This window comes from Callospermophilus lateralis, chromosome 2, assembly GCF_048772815.1.
Source record: "Callospermophilus lateralis isolate mCalLat2 chromosome 2, mCalLat2.hap1, whole genome shotgun sequence".
Lineage (NCBI taxonomy): Eukaryota > Metazoa > Chordata > Mammalia > Rodentia > Sciuridae > Callospermophilus > Callospermophilus lateralis.
The window spans coordinates 182,374,543-182,391,301 of NC_135306.1; the positions used below are offsets into that span (position 1 = coordinate 182,374,543).

General features: G+C 41.8%; 1 protein-coding gene across 2 annotated transcripts in view; it reads right to left on the bottom strand.

Annotated features, from left to right (window-relative positions):
* Positions 1-16,759, bottom strand: part of Slc1a2 (solute carrier family 1 member 2) — a 50,515-nt gene that overhangs the window by 23,941 nt on the left and 9,815 nt on the right. The window contains exons 5-6 of one of the 2 annotated variants that reach the window (XM_076844339.1): positions 12,533-12,659; positions 4,740-4,973 (exon numbers count right to left, since the gene is read on the bottom strand). In XM_076844339.1, coding sequence (XP_076700454.1) covers positions 4,740-4,973; positions 12,533-12,659 — 361 coding nt within the window. The remainder of the gene's footprint in view (positions 1-4,739; positions 4,974-12,532; positions 12,660-16,759) is intronic. The other variant, XM_076844341.1, reaches the window with a different exon arrangement.

Genomic DNA, 16,759 nt, shown 5'->3' on the forward strand with positions numbered 1-16,759 from the left:
AAAAAAAAAAAAGTTGAGAAAGACTCAGCTGTCAACAGTAAAATGGACTGAGGAATTTTTGAATGACCCATAATTTCATGCTAGAAAGACTGTTTCCAACAAAATGACTACATGAATTGCATCCAGCCCCTGGGAATTGCCCTGAGCTTGGCCTGCTAATTTAGAGAATGCAGGACAAAAATGTCAAGTTACTCTTCAGCATGAACCCAAGCTTCATGGAGTCCAACTCCCTGATATATGGCCATCAGCCAACTCTAAATCTCTATAATGACTTGGGGCAGTAAGGCATGTGATCTGTAGCTAATCAAAGACAATATGGAGTGACTTCACTCACACTCCTCCCAGGCGTGGGTTGGAGATTAAACCATATGACCCAGTGTCAAAGCCTAGAATTCCTGGCATCTCCATATACCTTCTAAAATAGAGACTTCTTAGAACAAAGGCTGCTGAAGGCCAGAATATGATTTCCTTGTGGAGAGGTGCATAGGCGGTTGGGCAGATTTGCTTCAAAATTTAAGTAATATGGAAAGCAATGTAGAACACTCAAATGGCATGAGAGTGCTTCGTGGCTCATTCTCTTTTGAATTATTTCAAATCTTAGCACAGTGCACTGGAAAACCTTGAATGCAGAGAGCATTTGGAAATGTTTACTCTCTTGCACTTAGAGACTCAGTCATACTTCCGACTTTCTGCAAGTCAGAATTGGGGCTCCAAATAGGCTAGACACAGATAACAAAAATCCAGGTTTCTCAGAGTGAGAGAAGACCAACATCTAAGTGAAGTGCAGATCCCAGGTACTGTTCAGGACCAGGGAACCCAGAAGCTCTGAAATCAGAGACATCCAAATCTGCACTTTTTTTTTTTTTTTTTTTTTTTTTTTTTTTTTGTACTAGAGATTGAATCTAGGGCTGTTTAACCACCGAGTCACATTTCCAGCCCTTTTTCATTTTTTTTTTTTTTTTAATTTTGAGACAGGGTCTTGCTAAGTTGATTAAGGTCTTGCTTAGTTACTGAGGCTGGCCTTGAACTTACGATCATCCTGCCTCAGCCTCCCAAACCACTGGGATTACAGGTCTGATATGCATCTTAAACAGACTTACAAGCTAATAATAATAATAACCTTAGGGGGCTCAGAATCATCTTACCAGAACATCCTTTGTGATTATAAGTCAGAGGTCTATATAATGCCTCATCATAAGAAAAAGAAATGTATATCTGGGGGTTATCCCATTACTAAAACATTATAAGCCCAGTAGAAACATTGTTTTGCTGTTGTTTTGCATGCATAAGATGCCATTGTACCTGACTTGCTGCCCCAGATGTTTTAATGAGAAATTAGTGTCTCTTTATCTCTCTCACCCTTTTCCCCCATCATTTCCTGGGACTGTTTCGAAGGGTTGCCAGGACACCATAGCTGGTCTAAAAGGGCTGCTCAGTCATGGCTGGCAGCTGGATCCTTCATCACATGGCCCTAAGCAAACTTCTGGATCACTGGAATATATTCATTTTTATTATTGCATAATATTTATTATTTATTTTCCCAAAATGTCATCAAAGGGTCTTTAGACAATTAAAAAAATGGAAAAAAATATTGGTAAGGCATGAAAATATTCTCTATTTCTCCACTGGACAGACTTTATATTTGTGTCTTGAAAATCCACAAAGACCCAATCAATCCAAACCAGGACTTGAGAATGTCAATGCTTTCCTGTGTTGACAGACTGGCATTCTGGCACTGCTTTTTGGCTCCTGCCTCAAAGGCCATAGGACTGTCTTCAAATGTTGCTAATAATAATGTCAGATTCTGGAGAGTCTTCCTGTTTTCCAGATGAGTTTTAATGACATACACTGAAGTCCCAGGGATGCACAGAGGTCTGACCTGGGCCACACCCCTCCATCTGTCTTCCTTGTCACCAGACTCTGTACCCATCGAGAACAGCAAATCAACCACTTTCAATGTCCTCATTCAGAATAAGGTACAAAGAAGCAGAAAGTGTATTTAACAGACTGTCCCTGGGATTTTTTTTTAAATCTCCCTTGTGTCCATTATGACAAAGAAATTCTCAATTAATTTTTGGTATGTGATTCCTGCCACATTGCCTTTTTCAAAAAGGAAACTCCACATCCAGGCAAAAATTATGTTTTTAGGGGAAGATTAAAACCATATGTTTTTTTCAAATGAAATGCAGGGGTAAAGGGAGAAATAATTCTAATATTTGCAGTCTTGGTCCAAGCATTTACCTTTGATTTAAATACGAGGATATGCCTTGACTCATCTCATCCTAAAAAGCACTGGAATAATGGTCTGCTCATTCAAAAGAAAAAAATATGTATATTTTTGAAACCATTTAAAGATAAAAATCATAAGGGTACTAGAAGAAAACACAAAGTAATATTTTGAAATTGTGAATAGAAACATATGCTTGAGCAAAACTGAAATTCCTTAAAATTTATAGTGAGGGAAATGTTTATAGTTTTGACAAGGGATAAATTTAAAACTTTTGGTGGCAAAAGAGCACTGTGAATTTTTTTTGGCCAAGTCAAGTGGAGAGGGGCATCATTGCAACATGTGGCACAGGACACACAAAAAAAGCTTGAAAACAGAGCAGAAGAGGATTTAAAAAACAAAACAAAACAAAACAAAAAACGAGCTGGTTCACATACAATTCAAAAGGTAGTGCAGGGTGGGCAGGGAGGGGAGAAGGATCAATAAGCATGGGAAAAGATGTTTCCCCTTGTTAGTACTCCAAGATATACAGATTCAATGGGATAGCTTTTCACCAATGAGACTGGAATGTGTTAAAGTGACCAATACGTATTCAGAATATCTGGCCTTCCTGGCAGGTAGGTAGGGAAGGGCTCACTCTAGTTAGGGCGTGCATAAAATAGTGAACTTTTCTGCATTGCAATTGGGTGATATGTTTCAAAACTGTCAATATGTCCACCATTTGACTCAGGAGTTCCACTTCTAGAAGTATGTCCTTCGCAGATTATCAGATAAACTTGCAGAGATATACCTACAAGGATTCTTGTCACAGCCCCCTTTAATAGACAGGCTTTAAATGTATATTACTGGGGGTGGAAAGGGATGGAGTTTGTACCATAGTACATACAGTACTTTACAAAATAGTAGTAAAAAAAATCTATGAATGAACATAATTTTTTATTGTATTTGATCAGTGAAAAACAGCAGTTTCCAAATCAATATATACATAGTAAGACTGGACAGATATATGTAACTATAAAGATTAACTAAAAAGTTATTAGCAATCATCACTTGGGGATAAAATAACTAACTTGTCATGTTCATTATATTATTCAAAATTTTATTCACTATCTGAACTTTATCACTATGAGCAAATACCACACTCATAATTAGTAATCAAAAATAAAATCGAGTAAGGTTGTTTTTAGTTTTGAAAAAAAAAAAAAAAAAGATTTACTTTTCCTCCAAAGGGAGAGGATCTTTATAGATAGAGATACTTAGCCACAGATAATTTATAGAACCAAGTAAAAAAAAAAAAAAAAGCAAATTTTCAAGTGTTTCCCTTCATCTTAGGAAATAAGATGCTGAATCTGGGTCCCCAGGATGGTATGTATATATTTTAGCTTTTTAGGAGAGCCTGTGTTCTGTTAATACCAAATTCTCATTGATTTGCAAGATGGAAATATAATTTGGCTTCCCAGGTGGTTACCACTTTGGGCCTGGTAGGTCACTTCAGGAAACACTGACGGCCTGCTCAGTAGCCTTAGGCTAGCTTGGCCACACCTGTGTCACAGAGGGGCCACCTCACCAGCGGTGTGTGGGCTTAGCAACCAGGATCTGGCTTCAAGCTGTGGGATTCAGAGTTTGCTGGCCTCACTGCCATCTGTTTCATGATCTCAGACTTAATTTTTTGATCTACGGACACAGAGGCAAAAATAAAACAACTATAGAATTCTGAAGTAATAAAACTCTTTAAGTCTTTGAAATTCTAAATAACCAGGCATTTCTTATGTATTCATATTTCTTTATTTTTTTATCATGTGTTGCTTTTGCTAATTGGGCTCCAAGATTATATTTTAAAAAATTATTTTCCTTGTATATATTTGGGATGCTCCTTGGCTCCCTAGGCACTGGCATGAGGTCATGGAGGATCTGACTCTATGTCAAGGTCAAGTCAAGTCAATTTGATTTTGAGAAAAAAAAAAATTAAGCTGGGGCAGAATGGCCCATTAAAGGTTCATATTGAGGGCAAAGGCTTGGCTTTGAGGCTTGGCTCATTTTGTTGGAAAAATCTCACTTAATATACCATTCACCCTGTAAAAGCCCTCCTCCTTTTGAAAAATCGTTTCCCCAAATCTCAAGAGTGAAACTTTTTTATATCATGTTTCCAAATCATAGGTGGGATGTTAATTGAACAACATCCTGTAACACCCTTCTGGAAAAGACATAAAACCAAACGGAATCAATGATTTATGTAGCAAGTTAGGCAAGCAAATCGATAGTGTGCATTCATTTAAAAACATAATATCATGTTTCCAGTTCAGTTGCACAGCAACAAAAATGTTCATCAGAAGGCTTGGAGGTTCCTAGAAAAAGGTCAGAAATTTGAAGTGTTCACCTTTCCTAAAGGATTTTAATAATTGGTGAAAAGCGTTCTCATTGAACTTTGCAAAGGGAGGATTTTGAGAAATGGGAAGTGGCCAATGGGGCAAAGGACGAAGCAGAAAGAAAGGTGATTTCTCATATTCTCTACCTGGAAGCAGTGCCCAGGGCAGTGATCCAAGCTTGAAAAATGCCAGCAAAAAAGGAGAACGGGTTTTTCCTGGTCACCAGAAAGTAAATCAAAGGGAGAAAGATGCCCCCGTGGATGATGAGGCCCACGATCACGGTGACCATGTACATCCCCAGTTGCCTAGCAACCACTTCTAAGTCCTTGATGGCAATGATCTTCCCACAGATTAGGCAGGCGATACCCAGGGGGGAGTACCTGAAAAACACACAGGAAAGAAAGGGCATTGAAGAGATCATTAGGGGATTCAGAACTCAAATCAGGGCCCCCCTGTGTGCTTCACCCTCAGGGAAACCGTTCATTTTCCGCACAAAAAGAGTTCTGCTCAGAAAAGGGGTCATGAGATTCAATAGATGTTATTTTCCCTCTGGATTAACGGCTTTAACTGAAGTCTGGTTTATGCACCTAGTGACGCCTGCTCTGACGAAGAGTCCAAAGGCACACTGTGCTGCTGAGGTGCGTTTGGGGAATAAGAGGGACACGCCTTATCACCTTTCACCTCAACGGTCTTTCTTGAGCCGCCAAGTGAAAAAGTGAGAGGTGAGGGTTCTATCTCTGGGAAACTGACTTGTTGGATTTTTGTGCCCTGGAGCTCCTTCTTAGACATTGGGGATAACTTTTAGAGCTTTTCAGAAATTTATAAACTGGGGTTTGTAAATTTGCATTGCTTGGAAGGCAGGGAATATATGTATATTCAAACACAGAGAGAGAGAGAGAGAGAGAACACTACCAAAATAAGAAAACCATCTGAAACCAAAGTGTGCATTTAGAGAAGTGTGGTTTTACTAATTCTAAGCCTGAAACTACTTCTTCCTTGACAATAAAGCTGACCACTGTTTGTTGTGTTTTCAAGCACCCTGGTGAAAAAGGGACACTCAGCCTCCTTTATTTATTTATTTGTTTGTTTGTTTGTTTATCTATTTTTACTGGGGATTGACCTCCAGGGAACTCAACCACTGAGACACATCCTTATCCCCATTTTGTATTTTATTTAGAGACAGGGTCTCACTGAGTTGCTTAGTGCTTCACTTTTGCTGAGGCTGGCTTTGAACTCTCTATCCTCCTGCCTTAGCCTCTCTAGCTGCTGGGACTACAGGCATGTACTACCACCGCACCCGGCTTAGAGCCTCATTTAATTCTCACCACAACACTAAAATCTAGACATCGTTATTCTCATATGGCAAGTGAAGAAACTGTAGTTTGGGGAAGTTCAATAAGCAGCCTAAGAACCACAGGACCAGGAAGTAAAAGAACAACTCAGGTCTGTGGATCTCCACTACCCAGGGGTTTTCCTCTCTCAAGCCAAGTGACTTCCCTTTAGTGAGGAATCCCAGTTATTGGAAGATAAGCAGACAACCCACCACGTCCCCATCTGCCCTATAAGCTTATCATCTATCCCTAGCTTATCGTTGTTTTATGGAGAGCTTGGGAACTGGTTTGGTTCCCACCCTTGGGAAAGCCAACTGTTTTCTCTCTCATCTTGAGCTTATTCTCTGTATGTTGGCAACATCCTGTTTTTCCTTCTTCTTCTTCTCTTTTATCCCATGTGGTATTGCTGGGACATGAATTTGTTCAGCCTGTGATAGTTTCTGGCTGAAATGAACATATTTGTAGGAAGGTTGATATGTTATTTAAAATGATAAACATATTTGTGAGAAAGACCATGGGGTGAATGAAGCCCCCACATAAGGCTCCCCACAGGGGCAGGGAGTCTGGAAAGAAAGCAATTGCCTCAAGGGACTTGTGTTTTTCAGTTGCACCTGGACCAAGTCTTTCTCTGGGTTACAGAAGAGCAGGTGCGAGTCACACAGGCAACAGCAGAAGACACGAGGCTGGTCCAGCCACCTGTCAGCTATGTGACCTTGCCTGATCCCCATTTTGCAGACACGGCTGTCCAGGTGTACGGAGACTGACTCCAACCTCACCTGGTGCTGTGAGTTTGAAACTTTTGAACACACATATGAGCGCATGGCTGAAACTGAACCTCCTCCTCCGGGCCTGCCAGGACCGTTAGTTCTCTGACTCCTGACACAGGAATCCCTCAGAGGCTCTGGGGTCACACGTATACAGTGTCCCCTCATCGTCAATGCTTAATGAGTCAACTCGGAATTAAAGAGGCTTCCTAAGACATCTCGCAGGCCACCCAATGGCAGATGCTTTTATGAGCAAAATATTATCTCAAGAGGAAGTTTATCCTGGGTGAGCCAGGATAGTAACTGACAGCGATGAGATAGAACAGGAGCATAACCCCTCTCTTTCCTGAAGACCCTCCAGCCTGGCCCTTATGATCTTTCCCTGGGGCACAGGCTGGCCTTGATTGAGGCCTACTTTCCTAGACATTAGAAAGGCTGAAACCTCTGTCATGATCCGTTGTCTTTCCCACTGTCTTACATTCTCCTGGTGTATCCGTGGTCACAACAACTCATAAGTCAGCAGGGTAGTCTCGTTGTAAATAACTAAGCAGAAACACACCTTCTTATACAGCCAGAATGTATTTATCTTCATAAACCAAGAGATCAATTCTTTCCCAAGCACCAATCACCCTTTAACGATGTCCAGAAAAAAACACAGACATGAGCTGTTTTGGGTGCCGTTCCACTCCCCCTCCCTCTCCCAATCTGGGTCAAGCAGTTTGTAGAATGGAGACAAAATGTTTTCAAGGCTCTTTGCCAAGGAAGACCAGCTATTGGAGTGCCCTGGAGAGCTCATTTGAGCCAGAGCCAAATGGACTAGAGAGAGGCAGCAGTTTACCTCTGGAGCCCTCCGCTCACGGGGAAAGCAGGAGCTCCCAGTGTCAATGGAGAGTGTTAGTCAAGGGACAGAAGGTGAAGTGTTCTGGTCAATCAACGTGGAATGCAGGAGCCCTTGTTTACCAGACACCTTGGTATCCAGGACTAGTATGAGCATTGAGTAGGACAAGAAAAGTGCCTTTGTTCTGGGATAAGGTTAGGGGCTGTTACTTCCCTGCAACTGTTTTTCAAACAAGTACCAAGTCTTCACTCAGAAGCTGAGATTCTGAGTTCCTGGCTTCCAGATCAACGAATCATCTCATTGAAAATGACATTCCATAGAAAAGATAGGGTCTACGCCCAGGGTCTAAAGTCACCACTCAAAGTTTCTGAGACGAAGCCAACAAAGTCACAAACCAACAAAGTCAAGAGGCTACACGACCAACTGAGAGTTCTGTAGAAAAGTAAAAAGTGATGTCCAGTCATTCTTGGGCCTGTTTTTAAGTTAGAAGGACATGAGCCCTGAGCTGCAGGTGTGAATTCACTCCCATGCCACCCTCAGCTGGTGATAGTCTCAGTTCTGTTCATTGTGTCAAGGCCACTAATCATCAAGAGCTGGCCTGAGTCTTGTTCTTACTGCTGTGACAGCCATTCCAGCCTCTACCCAGTAAGAACCTCAGTTCTCCCAATTCCCCACTTGCCCAGTAAGATGCCCCTTCCTGTGGTCTCCACTCCACAAACTCATCCCCAGCACTCAACCCATCAGTGTCTGCACTCATGGGCCACCTGTGTCACCACTGCCCGGTTATCTTAACAGTGTGTGTTCCCAAAACTCACCACCTAAAGCTGGCCTGATGTGTTTGGAAACCACTGTTTCAAGGAACGAGAATCTCATCGGCCAATGAGGAACTGCAAATAGAACTTGGTTAAGCCTTTGGAGACCATTTACCTTAGCTCCAATTTACTCAAGACCTTTGACGTCCAACCCACCAAAATGATAAATTTGGGACTTTCAAGCTTGGGACAGATGGTAGGATAGTCTCTGGGAATGGAGGTAAGCCAAGGGACTTTCTCAGTCCTGCTCTAAACTCCCTCTGGTTCTGTCCCATAGTTTCCAGTAGCAACCCCCTATGTGACAGTTTGGATGGATCTCAAGAGAATTCAGAATTAAAAGAGACCATCAATAAAGAGGTAACCCCACATCCCAAGAGTTGATTCAAAGTGGTGTCTGGACTCAGGCTCAGAAAAGCTCCAAACCTCAATTTTTTTCCCAAGTAGGGATAGTTATTTCAGTTACCCAAAGAGGAATTTTTGTTGAGAGTCACCACATGTAGATTAGAACTTTTATCTGGAAAGAGTAAAATTCAGTTCATATAGACTCCAGGGTTGTTGCCCACCTCCCCACCCCTCCAAAAAAAAGGGAGGGGAAAACCCCCATGAATTTAGTTTCACAAGTAAATAAACCCCAGTCCATCACCTGGCCTGCAGGGTTCTCCTGTTCTGTCTACTATCTATCTGCCTGTCCACCTCCCTTGCTTTCTATCCCTGTCTCACCAACTGACCACACTCTGGCCACTGCAGACCTTTGTCCTGATCTTCAAAACCCTCCTACTCTTCAGGTCTTCATGGCATTGCCTTCCCCTCAGGAGAGCCCTGCCTGGCTCCTCACCCCCACCCCCATATCACTCTATCCCACATCCCTGCTTTATTGTCTTGGTAGAACTTATTACTACTTGAATTATGTGCTTCCGTTTGTTCTCTCTTCTCTCCTTTCCCTAGAATATAAGCTTCATGAGGGCAGGGAACTTCCTCTGTCTTATTCGCCACGATATCACCAGTGACTGGAATCACTATTGGCACAGACGAGACATGTACTGAATGAGAGAATAGACGGGCTGACTAAATTTAGTGGGGCTCCTCCACCTTCTAGGTCCACCCCTGTTCTTCCTGAAAGAGCCTTTCTGAGTCACTTAGCAGGAATCCCATCCTCACTTCTCATCACTGTGCATATCTGATCAGGTTCCTCATCCTCCATCTCCCAGCTGATGTCTTCACCCCGACCCGTCGGTAGCCAGAATGCCACTAAGTCAGTTTAGCCACAATCTCTCACTCTTCATGACCGCTTAGAAATTTTCCCTCCACTGACCTCCAGCCTGCTCCTTGGCTCCCAATTCCCCACTTGCCCAGCTGTACTAGAGGTGGAGCCTATTCTCTCTCCTCCATGGCATCATCCCATTGCCACGGTCCCCAGACCTCAAGATGGTCCTGAATAATGCCTTCCTCACTTTCTTAACAAGTGTCACTAATAAGTTTCATTTTAACAGTGTGGAAGGTTGGTGGAAGGCAGGTGGCTAAGTGGGAGAAAGAATTAGAAGGGTGCATGGAGATTTTGCTTGTTACTTTTTGTTTTCAGAGTAGAAGATTATGAGGAGTTTTACCTTCTACTTAAGTTTTTCAGATTTTCCAAAAAAGAAAAAAAGAGGATATGAAAAAAATCACACCAAAATGAAGGGTGTTTCGGGCTTTATAGAGAATTCCTGAACACAGAAATACGCAAGATATGGCTCAAATTGATGATAATGACGCTAATCTCAAAATTACCGTTTTGATACTAATTTGTGCAAAGCACTCAGACAGTTCCTGACACACAGGAAATGTTCCAGGACTGTTTTACAGTCTCACCTAATTCTCGTAGCAACCCAATGACATGAATTCTACAATCATCTCATTTTACAGTGAAGATACTGGGGTTTAGAATGAGTCTAACTTGCCCAAGTTCACACAGCCTGTAACAGGAGGATCTCAGATTCAATCTGATCTGAAGACAGAACGAAATTGAGTTAGGTAGCTCATATAGCTCCAAAGAACTTGGGAAAGTCGACCTTTGTGCTTAGTTTTCTCACCTGGAAAATGGGCTAAAAGAAGTATCTATTTATGTATCTATTAAGTATCTAGTTACTATTGTGAGGAATGAGTGAGTTAAGGCATGTAAAATAAATAGAACTATATCAAGCATATAGCAGGAATTTGGTAAATCTTAACTGTGATTTAACAATAATAACTATAATTTCCTCAATAATAGATGGGTTAATACATATACAGTAATCACAATAATAATGAACAAATACCAAGAATTTAACAACTGTTAAAAGTTAATAATTACTATTATTAGTTTCTTGATGCTATATTTTGCTACTATTTCAAACTTTTACTATTACATAGAGAAGAATACAAAAGAACTCTGATGATTTTAACTTGAGGGCTCAGTTAAAGGGTGGTTGGCTATTTTCCCAGAGCCTTCTCACACATATGTCATTATCAAATGATGATGATGAGGTGGCTAAAGAATGAACAGAATGTGTAGAATTGGCACCTCATACGCAGAACACCCTCCCGATTACCTAGATGAGGCAACCAGACAGCTGTCAGGAATCATGCCTCACAATGGCCCTTCATCTCCCAGGGAAGAAGGCTAAATCTGTAAGAGTTTTGGTTTCAATGAATGGGAAACTTCTTAATCCACACCACCCTTCACCCACGAGGAGAAGGAAGACTACGCTCTATCCCCCTGACTCATCCAGATTGCCTAGAAGATTCCATTTTCTGCAAGGGTTCAGTAGAAATGATGTTGGTATAGATGAACACAATTTTTATACATTATCCACATGGTTGGCATCATATTCAGAAATATAAACTGTGTCTTTAGAACAAGGATGTACATTCTGCTATGAATTCTAGGGAACAAGAGCAGATTCTAATATGTAGACGAGAGGCCTATTCTGCTTTATGTAGTATTGTTTAGTAAACACTCAGCAGAGTTGGGAAACCAGTGGGTGAGACCAGATTTCTAAGAGCACATCCGGTTTTAGCACAACCTCTGCAACCTCACTGTTGCATACATGGCTGACAACTGCCTCTTTCCTTTTCTGTATGAATCATGAGTGACCCGGGTTGAAGACATTAGTTTGGAGTTTAGAATATTGGATCAGAATCTCCACACTCCTTGGATCGGGCCTTGTCCCTGGTATCTTGGATTGGTCTTACATCTCTGATACGGTTCATCTGTAGTATTGCTGGTTGGTTTTTCAGTCTTGTTCCTTTTTCTTCCAGGATAGAGATCAGCAAACTTTTTATGTGAAGAGCCAGGCAGTATATACTTTATGAAAATTCATAGCTTCTTCTAGTGTAGAGAAAATATGTATGTCATGTGTAGTTTTATCTGCTAAATCGTTGCCCAAACTAAGGGCTCCAGGCAATCCTGTATGTGCTCTAATATGTCCTATAAAGAATGGATCTTTTCTGTCCCAGATTAGACTTTGTATAGTGGAAAACAAAGAGAAAACAGTAGAAGAAGGGGAAATCCTACCAGCATCTTCAAGAGATACTATAGCATTTCCTCTATGAGGAAAAGGCTCTCACTAGACACCAAGGCTGTTGACGCCTTGATTTTGGACTTCCTAACCTATAGAACTATGAGCAGTCGATTTCTATTCTTCATAATTTACCCAGTCTAAGGCATTTTGTTATAGCAGCTGGAATGAACTGAAAGAATGTCCTTATAAAGGATATAAGAGGGTTTCTAACTCTCTTTTCACCAAGTGAAGATCCGGTGAGAAGTTGGTCATCTACAACCTAGAAGAGGACCCTCACCAGAACCCAACCATGCTGGCACCCGGATCTCAGACTGCCAGCCTCCAGAACTCTGAACAGCAAATCTCTGTCATGGATGAGCTACTCAGTACTTTGTTACAGCAGCCTGAACCAAGACAGACACTTAAAACAGTAAAACCTATCCTCAGCTTATGGGACCTACAAAATAGATGATACATCAGATTTGACTCCACGGTCACTATATGTTGGCCCCTGTTCTAGGGGAAGCTCAAGAAAATATTTCCATCCTTTCTCAAGGTCTTTCTAGAAAGCCACTTGACAGTGCATACCCACTCTTTCCTGCAGGGAGGGTCCAGAGTCCTCTGGGGACCCCTAGGCCTTGGCATTCCCCACTACGATAAAGAACACACAACTTACCACATGATCATGATCACTAACTTCATCACAATCTCATTCAAAATGTTGAAGAACTCCACCATCAGCTTGGCTTGCTCACCCATCTTCCCCATGGCAATGCCGAAGGCAATGAAAAATCCTATCAGACCTGTTGGGGGAATCACATTACACAGAAGGACAAATTATAAACCATGGGCTTCTTTTTCCTCTTGTCTTTTCCATTCCCAATGTAGGGGAGGGAGACATTTACCCTGGGAATCAAGAGACAAAACCATCATATTTCACACTGAAAGTATTTTCTCCCTGGGTAATCACAACTTTCCTTAACACTTTCCACATCAGCAGGTTAAACTCCAAGTAGTTTAAGTGTCAGTTCCTTGAAGAAAATTAATTCATTTTCATTTCTAGATAAAAAAAAAAAAGTGCTCCCTTCTTTCCCTCCTCACTTCTGAAATCCTGTGAAACCACGTGTAAGCAGATTCCATTATTACATAGATTAACGAAGAAAGACTTGTTGGGACTTGGAGATTATCATGCAAACTTTGCAGCCAATATTGGAACAGCAGAGACCAATTAGCTAATAAAGTCTTTGCTAGGGTTATGTCTAGATTATTTGGGTCTTATTCCCCACATAATAAATGGTTGGCACGTTTCACTCTTGGAAAACCCTAGAGATAAAATTATTTTTCTATTCTTTTTATTTTTAAAGAAAGAGTGAGAGAGAGGGAGAGAGAGAGAGAATTTTCAACATTTATTTATTTATTTATTTAGTATTCGGCAGACACAACACCCCTGTTTGTATGTGGTGCTGAGGATCGAACCCGGGCCGCACGCATGCCAGGTGAGCGCGCTACCACTTGAGCCACATCCCCAGTCCCTATTTTTCTGTTCTTATATACCCAATGTAAAAAGGAGGAAGAATGTTGAAAATTCAAATGGAAAGTGATAAGAAATCCAAAGCCAATTGGGAAATCCTAATTTATCTTGTTTGAATTCAACCTGTTATTTATGTTCTAATTTGTCCTAATTATTTCATGATCAAATGGTTAGAATACCTTCTTTTTTTAAATCTATCTTTTACAGGATTATAAAGGCTGAATGTAGATTTCACTGTCAGATTTTGCTAGTCCCTAGCCCCTCTCCCCTCTCCTCCCTTCACTTCACATCCTAGTTTAGCCCCATGCCAGCCTTCAGGGTCAATCCTAACCCCAGGCGGGAAGGATATGAGAAGTTGGGTCCCCACCCTCTTGATGTCAGTCAGCATCGAATTGCACTAAGTCCTGGACTAAGTCCAACTCTCAACCTTGGGTCTTATTTCTGTGTTAGTTTTTGCCTCATCACCTGCGCCTGAGGACCTGGGAATCTGCCCTAAAGTTTAATTCCTCCAAGGCTGATCCTGGTTTTCTCTCCCTAGAAGATTCCCTCTGCCACTCCAGTTAATCCTTTCCACTCTCCCCCTCAGAATCTCACCCTAACCCAGTGGGACTGGGGCACACTGCATGGCCCACAGACATCCCCAGTACCTCCTGAGGCCCTTCTGGATTTCTGATTGCCAATTGCTATGGGTTCCCCAACCTCTGACCCATTATTCCTAGTTTGGGGGCTATTTCTGGCTATTTGCATTAACTATGTATAAATCTTGTTATACCTTTGGTACAGACTTTGCTTGTCTTGTGGCTTTGATCCTGACCATGAAGCATGGGCCATCTTCTACCCCCTTCCCTCTATCCTCTATCTCCACACCAACCCTGTCCCAGTTTGGCAGCCCTTATTTCTAGTTTCTCCCCATTATATCCAGTTTCCTATTGTGTGCAGTTATGTCTGGAATCCTGACCTATGTCAGGTAAATTATAGTATTATAACTTGACTCTCTTAGTCAAGTTCTGTCATTGAATCTCTGACTCCAAGTTTTCCCTAGTCACCGCAACCTGTACAAAGCACATCTCTACCAAAATTGTTTAGCTAACCTTTGTGGCAACCTCTTCTCTCTCTCTCTCTCTCTCTCTCTCTCTCTCTCTCTCTCTCTCTCCAGCAAAAAGAATCCAACTCTTATATTTCTAAATTGCTAATATGGCTTTTGGCCATAAGGTTTAACTAGTGACTTCACATGTGAGTTATTCACCCAAGAAAGACAAGGGCTTAGGGAAGATTGGATCCAAAACCGAGCAGACTAGTTCTAAATAATGTATAAGATCAATTTCAGGCTACTCCTAAACCCTTCTCTCAAGCCCAGGGAAAGCAGTTTTCTGAGTGAAAAATAATAAATCTGTGGATATTCTGGCTGAGAATACCCAGTTTTACTTGGTTAATGCCATTTGAAAACTTCAAGAGAAAAACGCATGGGGTCTCAAGGTCCCAAAGAATTGGAATGAAAAAGCTGCCCCCTGGGTCAGTGAACAGGGACTGTATGTATGAGTCAGAAGGCAGATTTTAAAAAGAGCTATTGGAGTTGATTTAAGCAGTTGGGATTAAGATGGAGCCCAGAATTTTTTTTTTTTTTTTTTTTTTTTTTTTTTTAAGGAGAGAAACAGGTCCTTAAAGGAGTGTGAGGCAAAGCCAGGGCTGTACCTTCATTTATTGATGTGCTGGATCCTTGGGACTTTCCAAAGCCAAAGAGCAGAAAGACGGAAAAACAAAACCAAACCAAAAAAGTCTCCATCTCCACCCCTGGAAGATCATGGAAAGAACCTTATTTCGACCATGATTGGTACATGGGAAGTTTCTCAATAGCCTAACTTCCTTTGGCTTCCAGAGCCTTGATCTGCACTTGGATGGAAACCCATATACAACTTGTCGTTTCCCTGGGTAAATATTGCCTAATTGAAATCACTCACTGGGACTGGCGAGTTTCACTTGAACAAAGCCCTCTTAGATGCGCGGTCACTGGGGTTGGGAGGGTTGCAAGTTGTGTTGAAACTCCCCAGCGCAGCCAAAGGTCATGTGACTTTCCACCAAGACTCTGAGTGATTCACTCCAAAACCTTGACCCCTCATTATTCAGGACCTCCACCTCCTCCAGAGTTGGGGGCAGGCACTGTGACAAAGATTTGGGTCTTGGGGCTAGGGTTGTGACTCTCGTACAGTGCTCGCCTAGCACGTATAAGGCACTGGGTTCCATCCTCAGCACCACATAAAAATAAAATAAAGATATTGTGTTCACCTACTACTCCAAAATATTTTTTTCTTTTCTTTTTTTTTTTTTTTTAAAGAGTTAGGTCTCCAGTTATGACCTGTCAGAAGAAACCAGGGGGCACTGGGAAGGTCCTGAAAGGGCCATGGATATCTGGGCAGTTGGAGGAAGCTGCTCACAGGCCAAGGATATTTGCAAAACCTCCTTCTCAGAACTCTCCCACTTTCTCTTTTCTCCTTCTACTCCTCCCCTCCCACTGATAATCAACAATGTTTATTGATATTCCTGTTGCCTGGCAACCTAGTCAGCTTATCTGTTCCCTCAATCACTTACCCAACCTGCTACCTGCCAGGCCAAATAAAAGAGATCCCACTCCCATTTCTCAGTAACTGGGAGGTCCTGCTCCCACTACCTTTCTACAGTCTTGATTGATGAGCAGTAGGGATATCAAAGTTAGGAGAGTTAGAATAAAAACGGGACACCCAATTACATTTTGAATGTCAGATACACAGTGAATTTTTTTGTTGTTTGGTATTCGTACATCCTCTGCAATATTTGGGACATACTTACATTTTAAAGTTATTTATTATTTATCTAAAATTCAAATTTAATTGAGTACCCTGTATTTCAACTTGGCAACCCAACCAAGGAGATGGAGCATTTGCCTCCTTAGATAGTTGATATCTAAAATGCTCTCAACTGAGTTCTTCAAAGTGTCGTTTGGAAGAGCTGGCTCAGAAAACCAGATTCCCCATTTCTCTTATGAATAAATGTTCCTCTTTCTTGTCTTAGGGACTCCATTCTAGTGGTGGGTGGAGATTATGAAGGGGAGCATGCCCCCATAATGTGGGGGAGTGCAGAGTAAACTGGTCAAAGTATAACTACCAACTTGGGGGACATCTCATCTCCTGTGAGGGTGCATTTGATTGACCTCCTCAGTTCTTTAGCCACTTATAGGGGGCAGGAGTGGTACTGGGAATTTAACCCGGGGTGCTTTACCACTGAGCTACACCCCCAGTCCTTGTTATTTTTTATTTACAGACAGGGTCTCACTAGGTTGCTAGGGCCTCACTAAGTTGTTGAAGCTGGCTTTGAACTTGATATCCTCCTGCCTCAGCC